Source organism: Oncorhynchus kisutch, linkage group LG20 (genome assembly GCF_002021735.2).
Source record: "Oncorhynchus kisutch isolate 150728-3 linkage group LG20, Okis_V2, whole genome shotgun sequence".
NCBI lineage: Eukaryota > Metazoa > Chordata > Actinopteri > Salmoniformes > Salmonidae > Oncorhynchus > Oncorhynchus kisutch.
In genome coordinates this window covers 21,116,569-21,140,947 of record NC_034193.2, presented here as the reverse complement: position 1 = coordinate 21,140,947, position 24,379 = coordinate 21,116,569, and the positions used below count along the sequence as shown (strand labels likewise).

At 43.6% G+C, this 24,379-nt stretch overlaps 1 protein-coding gene and 1 pseudogene across 7 annotated transcripts in view; one reads left to right on the top strand and one right to left on the bottom strand.

Moving 5' to 3' along the window:
- Positions 1-24,379, top strand: part of LOC109865523 (mediator of RNA polymerase II transcription subunit 24-like) — a 38,235-nt gene that overhangs the window by 4,216 nt on the left and 9,640 nt on the right. For 3 of the 7 annotated variants that reach the window (XM_020453770.2, XM_020453769.2, XM_031799312.1), the window contains exons 2-10: positions 2,983-3,064; positions 3,181-3,263; positions 3,613-3,686; positions 3,972-4,136; positions 5,142-5,254; positions 5,361-5,511; positions 5,559-5,669; positions 7,137-7,281; positions 7,586-7,623. In XM_020453770.2, the coding sequence (XP_020309359.1) occupies positions 3,247-3,263; positions 3,613-3,686; positions 3,972-4,136; positions 5,142-5,254; positions 5,361-5,511; positions 5,559-5,669; positions 7,137-7,281; positions 7,586-7,623 (814 nt within the window). In that variant the 5' untranslated portion in view covers positions 2,983-3,064; positions 3,181-3,246. Of the gene's footprint in view, positions 1-2,982; positions 3,065-3,180; positions 3,264-3,612; positions 3,687-3,971; positions 4,137-5,141; positions 5,255-5,360; positions 5,512-5,558; positions 5,670-7,136; positions 7,282-7,585; positions 7,624-7,788; positions 8,380-24,379 lie in introns of all 7 variants that reach the window. The other 4 variants (XR_004204456.1, XR_002251576.2, XM_020453772.2 and 1 more) reach the window with 4 other exon arrangements.
- Positions 10,838-24,341, bottom strand: LOC116355464 (cyclin-dependent kinase 5 activator 1-like; annotated as a pseudogene).

Here is a 24,379-nt window from a genome sequence, read left to right as displayed (position 1 = left end):
GGGAGTCTCGTGAGTGCAAATATACGAAGATCATCAAAGTTAAGCGATTAATTTGATTGGTCACGAAAGTCAGAAAAGCAATCTACTTTGCCTGCTAGCTGTTTGTGATGCTTTGTCTGCTGAGAGCTGTCCTGCTGTCACCGTAAAGCCTTTTTGAAATCTGACACGCCAGGTGGATTAACAACAAGTTGTGTTTTGGTATATTGCACTTGTGATTTCATGAAAATTTAATATTTTTAGTAATTTTAATTTGGCGCTATGCAATTCACCTGATGTTGACGAAAATTATCCCGCTAAAGGGATCTGTGCTCCAAGAGTAAAAAAAAAAACAACCTCTCCTACGTTTCTGTGCAGTGGTCGAAAAACTACTCAATTGTCATACTTGAGTCATTTTCTATTAAGGTATCTTCGCTTTTACTCAAGTAAACGTGAAAGTCGCCCAGTAAAATCCTACTTGAGTAAAAGTATTTGCTTTTAAACATACTTAATTATCAAAAGTAAATGTAATTGCTAAAATATACTTAAGTATCAAAAGTACAAATAAGAGTATAGATTGTTTCTTATTCCTTATATTAAGCCAACCAGACAACACCATTCTCTTGTTTTTATTTATTTATGGATAGCCAGCGGCACACTCCAACACTCAGACATAATTTACAAATAAAGCATTTGTGTTTAGTGAGTCAACCAGATTAGAGGCGGCAGGCATGACCAGGGATGTTCTCTTGATAAGTGTGTGAATTGGACCATTTTCCTGTGCTGCAAGGCATTGAAAATGTAACTAGTACTTTTGGGTGTCAGGGAAAATGTATGGAGTAAAAAGTACATTCATTTTCTTTAGAAATGTGATAAAGTAAAAGTTGTCATATATATAAATTGTAAAGTACAGATACTCAAAAAACGTACTTAAGTAGTTCTTCAAAGTATTTTTGCTTAAGTACTTTACACAACGCTCCCTCAACGTCATCAGGACAGAGAAACCAGACACATGCTCATTGCTCACATGGTGCACTCCGAACAAAAGACAATGAAAAAATGGACACATCTAGTAAATTATTGTTATGAAATAAGCCAAAACCAAGTGTAGCAGGTTGGGAACTCTGCAAACAACGTTTCCACTCTGAGAACGAGAATGGTAAATGACTGTAATGAATATATGCATTGACAGAAATGAATGTGCCCAAATTGCGGGCTTCCAAAAAAGGCATTGGCCTATAAGCTTGTGATTTGAAACAATCCACAGCTATTTGTTTAAAGAAGCTAATGATCCTCGATTCCTTTGCGGCTAAGTCATGCTTTCTGGTGAAGTATTTTATTTATTTCTGTATAGAAAGGAGTAATGACACTGTATAGAAAGAACAAAATGTAAACGCAACATGCAACAATTTCAACAATTTTACTCTGTTATATTCATATAAGGAAATCAGTAAATTGAAATAAATTCATTGGGTCCCGATGTATGGATGTATGGACCTTTCGGTTACTGGCCCAACGCTCTAACCACTAGGCTTTCTGCCCCAGTAGCCATTGAAGGTGAGCATTTTCCCACTGAAGTCGATTACAATGCTGAACTGCAGTCAGGTTAAGACACTGGTGAGGATGACAAGCACCCAGATGAGCTTCCCTGAGATGATTTCTGACAGTTTGTGCAGAAATGATTTGTTTGTGCAAACCCACAGTTTCATCAGCTGTCTGGGTGGCTGGTCTCAGACGATCCCGCAGGTGAAGAAGCCGAATGTGGAGGTCCAGGGCTGGCGTGGTTACACGCGGTCTGCGGTTGCGAGACCAGTTGGACGTCCTGACACATTCTCTAAAATGAAGTTGGAAGCGGCTTATGGTAGAGAATTTAACATTTAAATTCTCTGGCAACAGCTGTGGTGGATATTCCTTCAGTGAGCATGCCAATTGCACGCTCCCTCAACTTGAGACATCTGTGGCATTGTGTTGTGTGACAACTGCAAATTTTGGAGTGGCCTTGTCCCCAGCACAAAGTACACCTGTGTAATTATTTTGCTGTTGAATCAACTTCTTGATATGCCACACCTGTCAGGTGGATGGATTATCTTGGCAAATGAGTGCTTTAACCATATTTAATAACAAATGGTAAATAGAAGGTATGTCATCTTTGTCAGATTGCGTCTCTTTATACGCAGAGCCAGGATGAGAAATGGCATAGCGGTGGGTCCAATAGGGAAGCATATGGAAATAAATGTGCAAAAATGCTACAAACAGAACAAAAATATAAGCGCACGATGTAAAGTGTTGGTCCCATGTTTCATGAGCTGAAATAAATGATCACAGAAATGTTCCATATGCACAAAAAACCTATTTCTCTCATATGTTGTGCACAAATTGGTTTACATCCCTGTTAGTGAGTATTTCACCTTCTGCTATCATTTCTGTCAAGCCTTCTTCTTCGCATACAATTTGATGCGTATGTTCGATAAATCCACCGTATGCACCACACAGAACGCACTGCAACTGCCTCTTCAATGCAAGGCAAAAGCAGCGTTCCGTTAGAAATGAATGTACTTCTGGTGTACCAAAACGCAATGACGCTGTAAGTGTGATGGAGGCGTTGGTTGCTGTTAGCTTCGTCTTGCAACTAAGGGATTCTGTTGGGATACAGAACCAGAATCCCTTTGTTGCGGTCAAATAAGCTAGTTCTTTGTGTGTGCAAGGTGTAACTTATCCAAAATAAACTACTTTTGAACACTTTTTCTGTTTACCGCCAGACTACTTCTGGTTCATGTGCATGCGTTGGATCTGCACTACGAGCTTCATTGAGCATCCGACGCTACATACATGGGCTAGCATCAAAGTGAGCCAGCAGTGTCACCAGGCACAGCTTTGTGGCTACAGTTTCACCAAGACGTACATAATGGAGCTGATCCATCTCATGACATTTTCATATGCTAAAAACTCTTGATTTCCATGTATTGCATGTGTTTGATAATTTGTTTTGCTCTTGTCGGTATGAAGGTGGTCAATTTGAAACGAGCCATACTCCAGGCTTGGAAGGAGCCTAGTCCCATGTGGCTCCCTTTCCACCTCAACCTGGCAGGTCAGCTGACTTGTGTTGATCATCCATGTAAATGTATGCGATGTGGAAAGTAAACCGTTAATTAATATGATTTCAGGGTATGAAATAAGTAATTTCTTTATTTCCCTATGTTCCAGAGGCTCTTATGGAGCAGGCAATGATTGGCCCTTCTCCCAACCCGCTCATCTTGTCCTACCTAAAGTATGCCATCAGTTCCCGGGTATGGTTGACATTTTGAAACCCATCGTTTATCCTATACATAGTGTCAAAATAGACATATATGATCTGTATTCTTTGGTTGTAGCGATATTAAAGGGTTAATCTTCATATTCTGCACATAGTTGGAAAGGAAGTGTTCAAGATTGGCTAGTGTGCTTGATTTATTATGCACAATAATTACAAATGGAAATGTCTTTCCTCAGATGGTGTCTTATTCAAGTGTACTCTTAGCCATCAGTTTGGCCACCTTTTTATATCTCTGGCTAATACCAACTGTCTGACCACTACTAGACATGCATACTTTCATCGGCTGACAACTTGTCTGACAAATGCCCCTGTTTGTTCCCAAGTTTGATGATTTCTCCAGGGAGCTCTGCGTCAAGTCCCTGTTGTAGATTCTGGACATGTGCTCCCACCGTCTCAGGTGCGCATTCTTTTATTAGTCCTTCCTTTAAATTGGGCATTGGTGTTAGCCCTGGAAAATGTTTCATCCTGGCTCTGCGTATAAATAGATGCAACCTGACAAAGATGACATACCTTCTATATACCATTTGTTATTAAATATGGTTAAAATACTATTCGGTATGAGTCTGCTGCTCGATTAATTTTCTCAGGGCTAAAGAGAGTGAGTGCATTTCTGATGTCAAGTCACCTTTTCATATTGAAAAATAATCTGCAGAATAATCCCAAACCTCAATTTGCATGGTAGTGTGGTTGCTGACAGGCTGTGCCTGGTACTGCGAGAGGCTCGGGGAGCTGGGGCCGGCGGTCGGCACTGAAGCCAGCCATAGCCTCTCCTGGCAGGCCCTAAGGGACCTGGTGAACAGCACCAAGAACATTGCCCTGGTCCACATCGCATGCCTGGAGAACCAAGGTCAGTCAGCAGCTACGAAATCTTCTAAGGGATTTTCCTATCACTACCTGTGCTTGGCTGCATATTATTGTGATCAAACTGAAATGACAGCAAAATATTAATATTGTTGTTGTAGCATTTGATTGAATGGATTTCATTGGTATTGTTAGAGTTGCGTAAATTTGAATCTCGTATCAGGATAAATATAACAATGAGTCACCGATTTTATACTATGTATTTTTTTATTAGCTAAGTAATAAATGGCAAATGCAACTTTTGTATATACGGGCTCACTGTAATGCCACGCAGGGCAGAACAGAGAACTGACAGGATGTACATAAACAATTGTTCTTATACTGTGATAGACATAGTTCCAACCCGTCTATTAGCCTATCACAGTAGAGGCTGGGCGTGGTTTAAACTTGCCCAGCCTATCGCAGGCACTCAGGCGGGTCCCCGCCTCTTGGCGCTTCTTGGAGTCCTCCCTCCGTCGATGTATAGATCCTTCCTGTTCTGGTATCACCCCCTAGTTATAACAGTTGCTCAGTTCCTGCTATTGTGTTGTTCAGTATTTTTCCATCTCAGTTAAACCTCGTGATGACCACCCCTCCCTATCACAACTTTGTAAGATACAGCAAGTCACACCATGTGCTCAATATTGTTACATACAAAAACAAGGACAAAGCATCTGCTGGGCTGTTATCTACAGTTTTGCAACATGCAGGTCACACCATGTTACTCAGTTTTTGTCACACACAAACAGGCAAGTAGCAAGCAGTTGTTTAATCTCATAATGATGCTCCAGTGCACAAATGCAGACACCTCACACAACCAACATCAGATCATATTTAATCATATATATGCTAATGGCTATAATGTAAAATACAGAATCCAACAGTATGTTTAACTACACATCATATCTGAGGGCTTGGCTCCGTCCATTGTATCTGTATTCTTTAAGTTAGTAGGATAAATCTTACTTTGTCTTATACCGATTTTCTGCTTTTCCCCTGATATGTTTTAAAGGCCTCCTAGACCAATGTGGAGCAAGCTTTTCTCAAAGTGACAGAGGGCCTCAGCAGTCTAACCAATCAGACACTGAGAGGCAAGCTGGAAGTGTGTATTTCATTGGTGAAGAGGTGAGAATGTAGCACTTTTGGAGCAGAAGCCATTGCCTTTGTAAACAATAATTGAAGCCACTGGCTGTTTAAAAAAAATAATCATCTGACCTATCTTCCCCCTCAGTATTCCTACGATAGTGTTGGAACAGTCCGACCCCCTGCATCACTCATCGTTCCCCTCGGTCCACGCCTTCATCATGCTGGAAGGAACCATGAACCTGACGGGGGAGACTCAGCCACTGGTGGAACAGCTGATGATGATCAAGAGGGTGCAGGTGACCCCCCCCCCCCCCCCCCCATTGTGGTGCGTTCCCCTGTGCAGCGTATCCCTGCGCCACTCTTTGTGTTGGAGATCTGAAGACGTGTTTCACTGGCCTCATAGTCACCAGAGGGCACTGCAGAGCTGAAGTGGACCGCCTTCACCATCCTCGAGGTACTTCTCACAATGAAGGCCAGATAGTTACAGGATGTGAATGTTTTATTTTCCTTGGAGCCCGTGAACCATCTCTCATCTCTAGATCCCCCCCCCAGGTTCTTCTCAGACTGAAGAACTATCCCCAGGGAGAGATTGTACAGTACAGATATAGTGACTGAGTTATTCTTGACATCATAACAATCAATGGTTATAATGTCTGTTTCAAGTTTATTTACCAGTTAAAAAATACATTGGTCATATTACTCAATCACCACTGAATGAAATTAATGTAGGCTAGTGAATACTGCTGGTCTAGTCTCTGTCAATCTGCAGCAGGACTTCATGGACGACGTGAACATTGCCTTTAAATACCCTCTGAAGCTCACACCACTGCTGGACATGGCTGACCAGCAATGCATGTGAGTGATCCAGAACAAAAAAAGCATGGTATCATGTTTTATGCCATGGCATTGTTGAATTCTCGTTTCTGATTGGCTTGAAGGGCATGCTAGAGCGTGCATTATTTCCCTATAAAGCACAGTAGAATTCAATGGTTATAGTTATTGCTTACATGTTCCAAGTGTGAGCTGCTTTTGAAAGCAAAAGTCGAATTTCAAACATTGTTGAATTCGATTTTCATAATAGCAAGTTAGGACTGATGGTTTGGTTAGCTAAATAGCAAGTCTGTTTGTTGGTTACCAAAGCAACTAATGTAGCTATCTCGTAAACATGCTAGCTACTTCAGTGGATGTTGTACACATTTCTACCTGTAAATTAACACATCTCTAGTGGCAAATGTGTTTATTTATAGCCATGGTATAAAAGGGATAATCAAGGGAAAGGAGATAATGCATTCAACCAAAATGTGTCTTCTGCATTTAACCCAACCCCTCTGAGTCAGAGAGGTGTGGAGGGCTGCCTTAATCAACCTCCATGTCATCGGCGCCTGGGAAGCAGTTGTTGTTGGCAGTTAACTGCCTTGCTCAAGGGCAGAACCTCAGATTTTTCCACCTTGCCGGATCGGGGGTTCTACCTAGCGACCTTTCAGTTACTGGCCCAACGCTCTTAACCGGTAGACTATCTCCCCCTTTCACACATTCCTATCACTACATCACTGTCTGTCAGTGTATTCTTCTCTCTCTCTCGTGTAACCTTCGGGGTGAGGACAGGGTGTACTCCCCACGGCTGAAGACTGCAGAAAATGCCAACATCCAACCCAGGCCTCATCCTGTGAGCCGAGCCCACCGTCACCAACATCCTCAAGGTCCTCCTTCTCCCCATGCCAACCCTACCTAGCCTTAAAGTCAGCAGGGTCATGATGTTCACCAGGAGGTCCATTGCAAAATGTGTTTTAACGAACACAACGCTGACTTTTACCCGCAACTATATCCCTGGATTAGTACTGATGATAAGACCGTTAGTTCACCTTGTCATGAAGTCATATCACACTGTCATCACTGTATCTGTCTTCCCCTGTTGTGTTAGACAGTGGACGCAGACCACTCTCAAGTATCCAGGGGGCTTGCTGGTTGTGCCGTGACACATACTGTCTGGAAAAAGCCTGGACCCCCTCCTGGCTGCATATCGCAGCCACGGGAAAACTCACATCCTTTGCCCGGATGTTCATCAAGTGAGACAGACATCAACATACTGACATGTATTATATTAAAGTCAATTAGGACAGTTCAATCCACTGTATTGACAGACTCAAATGATGTTACTGTGGAAAGAAAGATGCAATCTGTAATTTGGTATTGGTTACTCCAGCCCCATTCCTCAGCTTAATAGCAAACCAAGTGGCGGGGCAGCCGTTTTGGTTGCAAAACAAATTACAGATTGTGGCTTTAAAGTCCAAATGGGAATGTCCAAATGATGGAAGAGGAACATAATGTTTGCAGGAGATGATTTATTGATGCTCTGTCTTTGCTCTTCAGGCTGAATGAGTTTCTGAAGCACTTCAGTGGAGAAGGATGTGAGTACATGAGTTAAGAATGTTTCACAGTTCCAGTGTTCCTGAGTATGGGACTTTTTGAATGAGATTTTACATTAATGTTGAAGACATGCTGAGTGTGGGAGCTGTTGAAACCAATTTAATATTAACATTGGGCACTATTTGTTCTATCTTGTTGCTGCTAAGACGGCCTCGGTGCGAGCCCTGCTGTTCGACATATCCTTCCTCATGCAGTGTCACGGGTTGCAGACCTACGGATCAGAAGTTGGTCTCACACCTAGTACTAATGCTATCTATCATAGGGATGTAGGTCAGTATTCATAAAGTGTCACAGAGCAGGAGAGCTGATCTAGGATCAGGTCCCTCCTGTCCATGCCAAATAACAATTACACTTATCCTGAAGAGTTTGCATCTTTGTCCTGCTCATTCAGCACAACACCACTAGGTGGCCAACCACCAATAGCTTTCTGCCTGTGCTGTCTGAGTGGCACAGCTGCAAGCAGCTTTGCCACATTTATATGATGTGTAGTATGATTCATGTAACATAAGTGTCATGGTCAGAACCTGGTCCTCATATAAATGGATGTCATGTCCCCCGCTCCCTATTATTATATGATATGAATCCATGTTGCGACCCCTCAATGTGATCCTGTCGGACCTCAGCCCCTCGGAGGAGAGCAAGACCCTGAACCCAGACCACCCCTGCTTTAGGATGGAGTTGGGCAAGGTGGAGAGCCTGGTGGCCCTCCTCAACAATGCCACTGAGCTGAAGCTAGTGTGAGTGATATTTCACTCTAGGGTCAGAATCAGACTGGCTTTGTGTTTCTCAGCTGCTGGGTGAAAAAGGAGGAAGGAACAAGCCCATGCTATGGTTAAAATGTTGTTCCCCATGTTCATTTTTTTATTAATTTATTTATTTATGAGCGTAATTTAAACCAGTGAGTCCTTTCTGCACCTTCACTTTTCCCTCCTAGAAATCTTGGCATGACTCATCATTTTCCTGAAGCTGTACTGATTGTTTCATACCGCTGTGTGTGTCAGTCAAATGAAGTGGCACGAAATCTGCCTCAGCACACCTGCAGCCATCTTGGAGGTGTTGAATGGCGTGCTGTATGTGGAGGCCGTGCAGGTGATTCCAGTATTGTGCATGGTCTATTTTGCTCTCGAAACCATGTCGACAGTCAACCGTTGAACCACAAAAGTGAACTTGCTCTTGCCGTAGTGGAAAATGAGTCATAGCATATGACTGCTGGCATTATGACTTGAGGTTGCATGTGTGCTGTTTTTAGTCCCTTCCTCATTTAAACCATTCATAAAGTTAGGTCATTTGTCGTATGAGTGGCCTGGAAGCATGTTCAGAGTTCACACACAGTCTAGAAGATAACAGACAACATTAAGGGCAAGGTGTGCATCATGGCTATCTGTGCTGTGGCCTGGCTGGTAGCCCATGTGAGGATGCTGGGGCTGGACGAGAGGGAGAAGCCCCCAGACCATGATACGTCAGCTCATGACCCCGCTGTATGAGGAGAACACACTGCAGTTCTACAACGAAGGGTACACACACAGATGGATGCTCGGTACACACACACCAGACCCGGGTTCAATACATGTGTATTTGATTATTATTTAATATTTATTTTCTGTGTGATTGACTATTTTCAAATAATGTGGCCCAAATCAACTACTATTGGAAGTATTTTCGAATAATTTCCGATAAATAAATAGCTTACTATTTGATAGTATTTTCAAATACCATGGTTAAATGCATAGAAGTTCATTTGAGTCAGTCTTTTTGAGTGTTTTCAAATACATGCCAATACTTTCCAAGTGTATTTCTAAATACTTTCCAATATTCAACTACATATTTGACTATTCAAATAAAACATATCTGAATACTTCAAAATGTACAGTACCTGTTAAAAGTTCAGACACTCAACTTTTTCATTCAAGGGTTTTTCTTTATTTTGACAATTTTCTACATTGTAGAATAATGGTGAAGACATCAAAACTATGAAATAACACACACGGAATCATGTAGTAACCAAAAAGTGTTAAATCAAAATATATTCATATTTTAGATTCTTCAAAGTAGCCACCCTTTGCCTTGATGACAGCTTTGCACACTCTTGCCAGTCTCTGAACCAGCTTCATGAGGAATGTTTTTCCAACAGTTTTGAAGGAGTTCCCACATATGCTGAGCACTGCTTTTCCTTCACTCTGCGGACCAACTCATCCCAAACCATCTCAATTGGGTTTGAGGTCGGGTGATTGTGGAGGCCAGGTCATCTGATGCAGCACTCCATCTCTCCTTCTTTTTCAAATAGCCCTTACACAGCATGCGGAGATCATCCTTTCACCTACTCTGCGTCTCACAAAGACACGGCGGTTGTAACCAAAAATCTCAAATTTGGACTCATCAGACCAAAGGACAGATTACCACTATACTAGTCAATTGCTCGTGTTTCTTGGCACATGCAAGTCTCTTATTCTTATTGGTGTCCTTTTAGTAGTGGTTTCTTTGTAGCAATTCAACCACGAAGACCTGATTCACGCAGTCTCCCGAGTGGCGCAGCGGTCTAAGGCACTGCATCTCAGTGCTAGAGGTGTCTCTACAGACCCTGGTTCGATTCCAGGCTGTGTCACAACCGGCCGTGATTGGGATTCCCATTGCCACGTCGTCGCCCGGGTTAGGGTTTGGCCAGGGTAGGCGGTCATTGTAAATAATAATTTGTTCTTAACTGACTTGCCTACTTAAATAAAGTATCCTCTGAACAGTTGATGTTGAGATGTGTCTGTTACTTGAACTCTAATGAAGCATTTATTTGGGCTGCAATCTGAGGTGCAGTTAACTCTAATGAACTTATCCTCTGCAGCAGAGGTAACTCTGGGTCTTCTTTTCCTGTGGCGGTCCTCATGAGAGCCAGTTTCATCAAAGCAGTTCAAAGCTTTAGCTCTGTATGGATGTTGCCTGTAATCGATGGCTTCTGGTTGGGGTATGTACGCACGGTAACTGTGTGATGTGATGCAGATACTGGGACGAAGATGTTGTCAATGCGCTAGTTAATGAAGCTGGTGACTGTGGTAAACTGCTTAATGTTTCAAATGAATCCCGGAACATATTCCAGTCGGCTAGCAAAACAGTCCTGTAGTGTAGCATCCGCTTCATCGGACCACTTCCGTATTGAGCGCGTCACCAGTACTTTTTGAGTTTTTGCTTGGAAGTGATTTGCCAAATGGAGGGTGAGGGAGGGCCTTGTAAAGAGTAATCTAGAGTTTTGTCACCTCTCATTGCACAGGTGACGTGCTGCCTCTCGTTCTTCAGTTCAGCAAACAGCTGGAAGAAGTAGTGCGGGTCCGTTTTCATCTGGAGCATGTTGCCACTCATCAGGTTGAGGAGGGACAGGCAGCGGTCCCAGGAGATCTCCCTGACGGTCTACACCAGGAAGGGTCTCAGTGGGTAGGAAGTCTCGTTACAGGAGTAAGTCCGGTAGAAGCAGGTGATCACAACGTCCTGCAGCTGGTGCTCTGTTGCCACCTCCAAGGAGACCACCTTGCGACAGCATTAAGACAAAAACCACGTTGGCCGGAGCGAGGGTGCTCTGTTTCCCCCAGCCATGGCCAAGCAGGAAGCGGTCCACACTCTGCAGCCACAGTCCTGGGTCATTGGGACAGGTTCTGGAGCCGGGAGCAGTGCTTGCACAGGAACTAACCCAGGCAACACAGTGGCTTGCCATTGGAGGCCTGGACCATCACCCTCTTGGGTGTGTCAGGGCCACAAAGTGGGAGCCTTCTTGACCTGCGAGGAGGTGTTGTCAGAGCCCTTTACTAGGTCTGGGGTGCTCTGATCCTGGGTGAGAGTGGACAGGTTGGTGCATGACTGTGGCTTCTCCAGATTCTCGTTGTTAAGGTGGATCATGTTGTTTTGGTTGTTCTAGTTAGGCAGCACCTTCTTGGAGCACTTTTTCCACTTGATCTTGAGCAAGCGGAGCTACATCTGTTCTTGTCTTTGGCGTTGTTGCTGTACTGAACTGCCATGTCGTGCCCCACTACATTTTCCCACTTATTCAACACCGTTGTGCATCGACATTAGGTTTATGTGTGTTCGTAAATGTGAGAAATATAATACAATTGATTTGTTCCTGTCTTGGCTAAGTAAATGACTTCTGTGTGGCTGCTAGTGCTAGCAAGCCTATTGTGTTGCATTTCAGTCTACAGTGTATGAATAACGTGTTTGCTGATGGTTTTGCATTGATCTACAGTACCAGTCAAAAGTTTGGACACACCTACTCATTCCAGGGTTTTTCTTTATTTTTACTATTTTCTATGTTCTAGAATAATATTAAAGACATCAAAACTATGAAATAACACACATGGAATCATGTAGCAACCAAAAAAAGTGTTAAAACAAATCAAAATATATTTTAGATTATAGATTTTTCAAAATAGCCACCCTTTGCCTTGATGACAGCTTTGCACACTCTTGGCATTGTCTCAACCAGCTTCATGAGGTAGTCACCTGGAATGCATTTCAATTAACAGATGTGCCTTGTTAAAATGTAATTTGTGGAATTTCTTTCCTTAATACGTTTGAGTCGATCAGTTGTGTTGTGAGGGGTGGTATACAGAAGATAGCCCTATTTGGTAAAATACCAAGTCCATAGTATGGCAAGAAAAGCTCAAATAAGCAAAGAGAAACGACAGTCCATTATTTCAACCTCCGCAGGATCGGTGTCCCCCCGATTAACATGTTTTTTTCTTTATAATGTTTTACCAGTGTGACGACCCTCCCACTCTGTCTGCTGAATTCTTTCTCTTTGCTCTTGTTTTCCTTAAGTCTTTGTTGAGAGCTTATTGTACTGAGATGGATAAGGATTGGGAGGAGGGGTTGCCTTGGTTACTGTTATCCGCTAGGGAAGTTTCACAGGAGAGCATGCGTTTCAGTCCAAATTACCTTGTGTTTGGACATAAAAGTCCACGCACCCTATCTGTTCTCCAGGATGACTGGAAGTCTCCCGAGCCCCCTCAGTCCCTGGTATCTTATGTGTGTGATTTCCGACAACGCCTGTACGCCGCTGGTGAAATGGCTAAAGAGAAGCTATCTTCACAGGAGAGGATGAAGGGCATATTTGATCTGGGAACTGAGCCTCGTCACTTTAGGTCAAGTGACGAGGTTCTTGCTCTGCTGCCAATTGTTGGTTCTCCTTTTCAAGCCAAGTTTCAAGGTCCATATATGGTTATGCGTCAGTGCACTGAGCAAAACTATCTAGTTGCCACTCCAGAATGGAGAGAAGCACACCAACTGTGCTATGTAAATTTGTTAAAACCCTGTTACAAAGGATGGAAAACCTGTTATTTTGGCTGATACCGTTATTTCGCTGGGTTCTTGTCATGCTAGGTCTGTGCATGGGGAGGAAGATGTTCCTAGTCCCTCCCACTCTGTCTGACAAATTATTTCTCTTTGCTCTTGTTTTCCTTAATAGAATGTAAGTAGGCAGAGCTGGGAGGTTCATCAGCAACATGGGACACACCTGGGTCCGGGTGTGTCCCAGGATAAATGCACCACTTCCCCATTCATTGAGGAGACTCTCTCCATGTAGACACAGATTTTGGTTGTGGCATTTTTTGTCTGTTTGCGTTGGCACCTTTCAACACCCCTCATTATCATTTATGCACGCAACCACTCACTTACACTACTGATTACTGACACACATGTCATTGTTAATTGTATTTAGTTTACTTTAGTTAATAAATATATTTAGTTTTTCCTTATCTCCATGTTGTCTCCCTTTTTTGTTACGAACTTTGAGCTGGTTCGTGACACCAGATCTAATGTGATGTATTTTCCTACATTAATTTCACATTTCCACAAGCTTCAGTGTTTCCTTTCAATTGGTATCAAGAATATGCATATTCTTGCTTCAGGTCCTGAGCTACAGGCAGTTAGATTTGGGTATGTCATTTTAGGCAAATTTAAAAAAGTGTCCGTTCCTTATTAAGACATGACGGTCAGTCAATCTGGAAAACGGGAACAAAAAGTTTCAAGTGCAGTTGCAAAAACCATCAAGCTCTATGATGAATTGACTATGATGAAACCATCACAGGAAAGGAAGACCCAGAGTTACCTCTGCTGCAGAGGATACGTTCATTAGTTACCAGCCTCAGAAATTGCAGCCCAAATAAATGCTTCATGGAGTTCAAGTAACACACATCTCAACATCAACTGTTCAGAGGAGACTGCATAAATCAGGCCTTCGTTGTTGAATTGCTGCAAAGAAACCATTACTAAAGTACACCAATAAGAAGACTTGCTTGGGCTAAAAAACACCAGGAATGGACATTAGACTGGTGGAAATCTTCAAAGCACACTTAACCAGCATGGCTACCACAGCATTCTGCAGCGATACTCCATCCCATCTGGCTTGCGCTTAGTGGGACTATCATTTATTTTTCAACAGGACAATGACTCAACACACCTCCAGACTGTGTAAGGGCTATTTGACCAAGAAGGAGAGTGATAGAGTGCTGCATCAGATGACCTGGCCTCCACAATCACCCGACCTCAACCCAATTGAGATGGTTTGGGAAGAGAAGGAGGGGCCAGAGGGCGAGCTGCCTTCTGAAAATTCGTAGGCGATTGTATAATCCCCACTTTCTTCCATTCTGCTAGCAAATGTGCAGTCTTTGGGAAAATAAAATTGATGACCTACGCGGAAGATGAAACTACTAACCTGACATTCAAAACTAATCTCATATGCTTCAGGGAGTCGTGGCTGAACAGAACAGCGGCATCTGGTAAGACAAAGGGCGACGGACTATGTATTTTTGAAAATAACAGCTGGTGCACGATATCTAACGAAGTCTCAAGGTTTTGCTCACCTGAGGTAGAGTATCTCATGATAAGCTGTAGACCACATTATCTACCGAGAGAGAATTTCATCTGTATTTTTCATAGCTGTCTACATACCACCACAGAATGATACTGGCACTAAGACATCACTGAATGAGCTGTATTCCACCATAAGCAAACAAAGGCGCTCCTAGTAGCCGGGGACTTTAATGCAGGGAGCTTAAATCCGTCTTACCAAATTTCTATCCGCTTGTTAAATGTGCAACCAGAGGGGAAAAAACAATGGACCACCTTTACTCTTATTATTCTATCCTCCTGATTCCTGCTTACAAGCAAAAGCAGGAAGCGCCAGTGACTCGATCAATAAAAAAAGTGGTGAGATGAAGCAGATGCTAAGCTACAGGACTGTTTTACTAGCACAGACTGGAATATGTTCCCGGAGTACACCACATCAGTCATTGGCTTCATCAATAAGTGCATCGATGACGTCGTCCCCACCTTGACTTTACGTACATACCCCAACCAGAAGCCATGGATTACACGCAACATCCGCACTGAGCTAAAGGCTAGAGCTGCCGCTTTCAAGGAGTGGGACTCTAACCCGGAAGCTTATAAAAAATCTTACGAACCATCAAGCAGGCAAAGCGTGAGTTTGGGATTAAGATTGAATTGTACTACACCGGCTCTGACACTCGTCGGATGTGTCAGTGCTTGCAAACCATTGCAGACTACAAAGGGAAGCACAGCCGAGAGCTGCACAGTAACATGAGCCTACCAGACGAGCTAAACAACTTCTATGCTCGCTTCGAGGAAAATAGCACTGAAACATGCATGAGAGTACCAACTGTTCCGGAAGACTGTGTGATCACGCTCTCTGCAGCCGATGTAAGACCTTTAAACAGGTCAACATTCACTAAGCCGCAGGGCCAGATAGACTACCAGGACGTGTACTGCAATCATACGCTGACCAACTGGCAAGTGTCTTCACTGACATTTTCAACCTCTCCCTGTCTGAGTCTGTAATACCAACATGTTTCAAGCAGACCCCCATAGTGCCTGTCCCCAAGAACACTAAGATAACCTGCCTAAATGACTACCGACCCATAGCACTCACGTCTGTAGCCATGAAGTGCTTTGAAAGGTTGATCATGTCTCACATCAACACCATTATCCCAGAAACCCTAGACCCACTCCAATTTCCATACCGCTCTAACAGATCCACAGATGATGCAATCTCAATTACACTCCACACTGCCCTTTCCCATCTGGACAAAAGGAACACCTATGTGAAAATGCTATTCATTGACTACAGCTCAGCGTTCAACACCATAGTGCCCACAAAGCTCATCAATAAGTTAAGGACCCTGGGACTAAACACCTCCCTCTGCAACTGGATCCGGGACTTCCTGATGGGCCGCCACCAGGTGGTAAGGGTAGGTAACAACACATCCGCCACGCTGATCCCCAACACGGGCTCCTCAGGGGTGCGAGCTCAGTCCCCTCCTGTACTCACTGTTCATTCATGACTGCATGGTCCAAGCACACCAAGACAGTTGTGAAGAGAGCATGACAAAACCTATTCTCCCTCAGGAGACTGAAAATATTTGGCATGGGTCCTCAGATCCTCAAAAGGTTCTACAGCTGCACCATCGAGAGCATCCTGGTTGCATCACTGCCTGGCATGACAACTGCTTGGCCTCCGACCGCAAGGCACTACAGAGGTACTGGGCCATACGCACTACCATCACTAAGGCCAAGCTTCCTGCCATCCAGGACCTCTACACCAGGCTGTGTCAGAGGAAGGCCCTAAAAATTGTCAAAGTTTCCAGCCACCATAGTTATAGACTCTTCTCTCTGCTACTTCACGGCAAGTGGTACCGGAGCACCAAGTCTAGGTCCAAGAGGCTTCTAAACAGTTTCTACATCCAAGCCATTAAACTCCTGAAAATCTAATAAAATGCCCCCCCCCCCTTTACGCCACTGCTACTCGCTGTTGTTATCATCTATGCCTAGTCACTTTAATAACTCCACCTACATGTACATATTACCTCAACTAACCGGTGTCCCCGCACATTGACTCTGTACCGATACCCCCCCTGTGTATAGTCTCACTATTGTTATTTGTTAGTTATTGTTATTTTGTTATTTTACTGCTGCTCTTTAATTACTTGTTACTTTTATTTCTTATTCTTAATCGTATTGTTTTAAAACTGTGTTGTTGGTTAGGGGCTTGTAAGTAAGTGTTTCACTGACCACCTATTGTATTCGGCACGTGACTAATAACATTTGATAACACAATCGCATTGTGTGCACATATGCCGCGTTCATGTGCTAGTCGTAACTAGGAAACTCTGAAATTTTAAACTTGCTAACTGGTTGTAGTTATACACGTGACACATTCAACAAGTCAGCAAGTCTGACATTTCAGAGTTCCAGTCTAGCATGTGAACGAGGCATAAAACCACCAAAAGACGCAGCCTAATTGTAAACAAAGCCACTTGTCTGAACACCAGCAGCTCAATGCGCTGTTATCTTTTTATTTTAAAAACCATTTGTACTGGGATGGTCTATCCTTGCATGTAAAACAAGTCACATGGATATAGATGTTTTTATTTTGACCAAGCGTTTTTAAATGGCCTACACTTCCCCCCCCCCCAAAAAAAGTAACAGTCAGTATCTGGTGTGGCCACCAGCTGCATTAAGTACTGCAGTGCATCTCCTCATGGACTGCACCAGTTTTGCCAGTTTATTGCTGTGAGATGTCACCCCACTCTTCCACCAATGCACCTGCAAGTTCCCAGACATTTCTGGGGGGAATGGCCAAGGCCCTAGCCCACACCCTCCGATCCAACAGGTCCCAGACGTGCTCAATGGGATTGAGATCTGGGCTATTCGCTGACCATGGCAGTACACTGACATTCTTGTTTTTCAGGAAATCACGCACAGAACGAGCAGTATGGCTGGTGGCATTGTCATGCTGGAGGGTCATGTCAGGGTGAGCCTGCAGGAAGGGTACCACATGAGGGAGGAGGATGTCTTACCTGTAATGCACAGCATTGAGATTGCTTGCAATGACAACAAGCTTTAATTTCTTACACTAGTACTTCAATTGAAATCCATAAGGGAAGAGGAATTTTTCCTAACTGCGACCTTAATTGCCTACCGTCTGTAAGCTGTTAGTGTCTTAACGACCGTTCCACAAGTTCATGTTCATTAATTAATAATTAATAAATTAATTAATTCATCATGTCACCAAGGTGGCATAGCAGTTCAGACGTCTTTTGTCCTCGTCTTGTCGTGTCCTGTATATATATATATTTACAACTTTTTTTAATTTTTATTTTCCATCAACTCATCTTCAAAACACTCTCCTGCAACCCGCCTCACCAATTTATATTTATAAAAAAGTATTATTTACCTCAAATCTGTAATCCTCCAAGAAGCTAGCCTGAAACTAGTCAGAAGCTAGCCAGAAGCTAGCCTGAAACTAGCCAGAAGCTAGCCTGAAACTAGCCAGAAGCTAATCAGAAGCTAGTTAGCTTCTTTACTGGCAAATCGTTAGTATTCAGCTAACCACGGTTTGTGGTCATCAGCTATCCTTTAGCTCGAAAATCTATCGCCAGTTCTGTACGGCGCAGCGCGGCTCGGAACGGAACATACCGGACCAATTTTTCTCTCATGTCCCTGGATTTCGACTGCTCTCTGGACATTCATACCCGGATCTCACAGCTAGCTAGCTGCTATCCGTGTGACTATCGGCCTTCGTCGATTCCGGAGCAAACATCAATTATTCCGGAGCTAGCCAGCTCCGTCAATCACTCCTGGGCTGCAGTCACCTATCCGGACCCGTTTTACTGCCTACGCGGAGCCCCACCGGGCCTTCACAACTGGACTGGCGACGTTATCTACCCGAAGGAGTTAACCCGGCTGGCTCCTCCGTCGCGACGTTACCTGAACGCCCATCTGCGGCCTGCTAACCGTTAGCTGTCTTACCGGCTGCTATCTGAATAGACAATCGGACAATTTATTTATTTTTATTATTATTATGTTTTCTTCTTGGGCCTCTATAACTATATCTATTGTTTTTATTTTTGTTGTTGTGTGATTTGGATTAATCCCCTCTACCACACGGAACCACACTAATCTACTGACGGAACGCAAGAGGTGGCTAACAACAGACCTCCATCCTATGCTAGCTTGCTACCGATGGCCTGGCTAGCTGTCTAAATCACCGTGATCCCCAACCAACCTCTCCACTCACTGGACCCTTTTGATCACTTGACTAAGCATGCCTCTCCTTAATGTCAATATGTCTTGCCCATTGCTGTTCTGGTTAGTGTTTATTGGCTTATTTCACTGTAGAGCCTCTAGTCCTGCTCACTATACCTTATCCAACCTATTAGTTCCACCACCCACACATGCAATGACATCTCCTGGTTTCAATGATGTTTCTAGAGACAATATCTCTCTCTTCATCACTCAATACCTAGGTTTACCTCCACTGTATTCACATCCTACCATACCTTTGTCTGTACATATACCTTGATGCTATTTTATCGCCCCCAGAAACCTCCTTTTACTCTATGTCCCAGACGTTCTAGACGACCAATTCTCATAGCTTTTAGCCGTACCCTTATTCTACTCCTCCCATGTTCCTCTGGCGATGTAGAGGTGAATCCAGGCCCTGCAGTGCCTAGCTCCACTCCTATTCCCCAGGCGCTCTCTTTTGATGACTTCTGTAACCGTAATAGCCTTGGTTTCATGCATGTTAACATTAGAAGCCTCCTCCCTAAGTTTGTTCTATTCATTGCTTTAGCACACTCTGCCAACCCGGATGTTCTAGCTGTGTCTGAATCCTGGCTTAGGAAGACCACCAAAAATTCAGAAATTTTAATTCCAAACTACAACATTTTCAGACAAGATAGAACTGCCAAAGGGGGCGGTGTTGCAATCTACTGCAAAGATAGCCTGCAGAGTTCTGTCCTACTATCCAGGTCTGTACCCAAACAATTTGAACTTCTACTTTTAAAAATCCACCTCTCTAAAAACAAGTCTCTCACCGTTGCCGCCTGCTATAGACCACCCTCTGCCCCCAGCTGTGCTCTGGACACCATATGTGAACTGATTGCCCCCCATCTATCTTCAGAGCTCGTGCTGCTAGGCGACCTAAACTGGAACATGCTTAACACCCCAGCCATCCTAAAATCTAAACTTGATGCCCTCAATCTCACACAAATTATCAATGAACCTACCAGGTACCTCCCCAAAGCCTTAAACACGGGCACCCTCATAGATATCATCCAAACCAATTTGCCCTCTAAATACACCTCTGCTGTCTTCAACCAAGATCTCAGCGATCACTGCCTCATTGCCTGCATCCGTAATGGGTCAGCGGTCAAACGACCTCCACTCATCACTGTAAAACGCTCCCTGAAACACTTCTGCGAGCAGGCCTTTCTAATCGACCTGGCCGGGGTATCCTGGAAGGATATTGATCTCATCCCGTCAGTAGAGGATGCCTGGATATTTTTTTTAAATGCCTTCCTAACCATCTTAAATAAACATGCCCCATTCAAGAAATTTAGAACCAGGAACAGATATAGCCCTTGGTTCTCCCCAGACCTGACTGCCCTTAACCAACACAAAAACATCCTATGGCGTTCTGCATTAGCATCGAACAGCCCCCGTGATATGCAGCTGTTCAGGGAAGCTAGAAACCATTATACACAGGCAGTTAGAAAAGCCAAGGCTAGCTTTTTCAAGCAGAAATTTGCTTCCTGCAACACTAACTCAAAAAGGTTCTGGGACACTGTAAAGTCCATGGAGAATAAGAACACCTCCTCCCAGCTGCCCACTGCACTGAAGATAGGAAACACTGTCACCACTGATAAATCCACCATAATTGAGAATTTCAATAAGCATTTTTCTACGGCTGGCCATGCTTTCCACCTGGCTACTCCTACCCCGGACAACTGCACTGCACCCCCAACAGCAACTCGCCCAAGCCTTCCCCATTTCTCCTTCTCCCAAATCCATTCAGCAGATGTTCTGAAAGAGCTGCAAAATCTGGACCCCTATAAATCAGCCGGGCTAGACAATCTGGACCCTTTCTTTCTAAAATTATCTGCAGAAATTGTGGCCACCCCTATTACTAGCCTGTTCAACATCTCTTTTGTGTCGTCTGAGATTCCCAAAGATTGGAAAGCAGCTGCGGTCATCCCCCTCTTCAAAGGGGGGGATACTCTTGACCCAAACTGCTACAGACCTATATCTATCCTACCGTGCCTTTCTAAGGTCTTCGAAAGCCAAGTCAACAAACAGATTACCGACCATTTCGAATCTCACCATACCTTCTCTGCTATGCAATCTGGTTTCAGAGTTGGTCATGGGTGCACCTCAGCCACGCTCAAGGTCCTAAACGATATCTTAACCGCCATCGATAAGAAACATTACTGTGCAGCCGTATTCATTGATCTGGCCAAGGCTTTCGACTCTGTCAATCACCACATCCTCATCGGCAGACTCGACAGCCTTGGTTTCTCAAATGATTGCCTCGCCTGGTTCACCAACTACTTCTCTGATAGAGTTCAGTGTGTCAAATCGGAGGGTCTGCTGTCCGGACCTCTGGCAGTCTCTATGGGGGTGCCACAGGGTTCAATTCTTGGACCGACTCTCTTCTCTGTATACATCAATGAGGTCGCTCTTGCTGCTGGTGAGTCTCTGATCCACCTCTACGCAGACGACACCATTCTGTATACTTCCGGCCCTTCTTTGGACACTGTGTTAACAACCCTCCAGGCAAGCTTCAATGCCATACAACTCTCCTTCCGTGGCCTCCAATTGCTCTTAAATACAAGTAAAACTAAATGCATGCTCTTCAACCGATCGCTACCTGCACCTACCTGCCTGTCCAACATCACTACTCTGGACGGCTCTGACTTAGAATACGTGGACAACTACAAATACTTAGGTGTCTGGTTAGACTGTAAACTCTCCTTCCAGACCCATATCAAACATCTCCAATCCAAAGTTAAATCTAGAATTGGCTTCCTATTTCGCAACAAAGCATCCTTCACTCATGCTGCCAAACATACCCTTGTAAAACTGACCATCCTACCAATCCTCGACTATGGCGATGTCATTTACAAAATAGCCTCCAATACCCTACTCAACAAATTGGATGCAGTCTATCACAGTGCAATCCATTTTGTCACCAAAGCCCCATATACTACCCACCATTGCGACCTGTACGCTCTCGTTGGCTGGCCCTCGCTTCATACTCGTCGCCAAACCCACTGGCTCCATGTCATCTACAAGACCCTGCTAGGCAAAGTCCCCCCTTATCTCAGCTCGCTGGTCACCATAGCATCTCCCACCTGTGGCACACGCTCCAGCAGGTATATCTCTCTAGTCACCCCCAGAACCAATTCTTTCTTTGGCCGCCTCTCCTTCCAGTTCTCTGCTGCCAATGACTGGAACGAACTACAAAAATCTCTGAAACTGGAAACACTTATCTCCCTCCCTAGCTTTAAGCACCAACTGTCAGAGCAGCTCACAGATTACTGCACCTGTACATAGCCCACCTATAATTTCGCCCAAACAACTACCTCTTTCCCAACTGTATTTAATTTTATTTATTTATTTATTTTGCTCCTTTGCACCCCATTATTTTTATTTCTATTTTGCACATTCTTCCATTGCAAAACTACCATTCCAGTGTTTTACTTGCTATATTGTATTTACTTTGCCACCATGGCCTTTTTGCCATGAACTTGTTCTCAACTTGCCTACCTGGTTAAATAAAGGTAAAATAAAAAAATAAATATGATAAAAAATGTTTTAATTTCTTACACCAGTACTTCAATTGAAATCCATAAGGGAAGAGGACCAGTGAAAACTTAGGGTGTTAGCCAATTTTGACATGTGGCAACTAGTGTTATCTCATAGCTGTGTGAATAAGGTTAGGATTAGGGAGGTTTAAAATCTGATTTTAAGAAGATAAATTGTAGAAATAGGTGGGGTTTAGCCATAATTATGACTTTGTGACTGTAATAACTAGTGACGACCAAATTTAGGGAAAATTAGAGAATTGGGAAGTAACCTTATTCAAAGAATCTCTTTATGTCAGAGCAGTGACACAAATACACTGAGTTGATTTACATGCACACAAATAATTAGATTTTAAACTGATTATGACAGTTGGCCGAGTATGGCATTAGTCATATAAACGCCTTACTCTGCTATCTTAATCGGTGTACGGTCATAATCGAAGTAAGCATACGCCAATTAAAACACCTGGTTTTCTGAGCAATCTTTCCAATTATTAGGACATGTAGATGCCTTAATCAGAGTTACAGCGGTGCATTTGATCTGCGCATGTGCTAGCTCGAGCATCGTGAGCTTCCTTCTTTTGCACGAGTGAAGTGAGTTTGGGAAAACTGAGTATGCATCTTAAATAGTTTTCACATACAAACTTTATGTCCAAACTTTGTGTCACAGAAATAACATGGTTGCTGTGGTAGAACGTTTGTTTATTGGCTATTTTCGGCATTTATCAAAGTCCCATCAGGTAGCCTGATTTCAGATCTGTCCATGTGAACATGTAAAGTGTTGGTCCCATGTTTCATGAGCAGAAATCAAAGATCTCAGAAATTGTACACAAATTTGTTTACATCGCTTTTAGTGAGCATTTCTCCTTTGCCAAGATAATCCATCCACCTGACAGGTGTGGCATATCAAGAGGCTGATTCAACCGCATGATCATTACACAGGTGCACCTTGTGCTGGGGACAATAAAAAGCCACTCTAAAATGTGCTGTTTTGACCACACTACACAATGCCACAGATGTCTCAAGATTTGAGGAAGCGTGCAATTGGCATGCTGACTGCAGGAATGTCCAAAAGAGAGCTGTTGCCAGAGAATTTTGTGTTAATTTCTCGACAATAAGCAGCCTAGAACTTCATTTTAGAGAATTTGGCAGAACGTCCAACTGGCCTCAATTGCAGACCACATGTAATCACGCCAACCCAGGACCTCCACATCCGGCTTCTTCACCTGTGGGGATCGTCTGAGACCAGCCATCCGGACAGCTGATGAAACTGGGTTTGCATAACCGAAGATGGCCACTGGCACGCTAGAGAAGTGTGCTCTTCACAGATGAATCCCAGTTTCAATTGTACCAGGTAGATGGCAGACCGCGTTTATGGGGTCGTGTGGGCGAGCGATTTTCTGATATTGTTGTGAACCCCATGGTGGTGGCGGGATTATGGTATATGAGCAGGCATAAGCTACGGAAAACGAACACAATTGGATTTTATCAATGGCAATTTGAATGCACAGTGATGTTGTGCCATTCATCCGTCGCCATCACCACGTTTCAGCGTAATGCACGGCCCCATCTGTACACAATTCATGGAAGCTGAAAATGTCCCAGTTCTTCCATGGCCTGCATACTCACCAGACATGTCACACATTGAGCATGTTTGGGATGCTCTGGATCGACGTGTACAACCGTTTGTTCCACTTCCCACCAATATCCAGCAACATCGCCCACCCATTGGGACAACAATCAACAGCCTGATCAACTCTATGCGAAGGAGGTGACGCGCTGCATGAGGCAAATGGTGGTCACACCAGATACAGATTATTATATTTTTGTTATCCACACCCTACCTTTATTGTTACCAACAGTATCTGTATTCCCAGTCATGTAAAATCCATAGATTAGGGCCTAATTAATTTATTTCAATTGACTGATTTCCTTAATAGGAACGATAACTCAGTAACAAATTGAAATTGTTGCATTTATATTTTTGTTCAGTATATTAATCTGACGTCACAATAATCGTAATATTGTGTGCATGTAACCGTACTCACTGACACAACTTCCATATGGGGTCTTTAACCTTGGCTGCCTATGAACCACAATA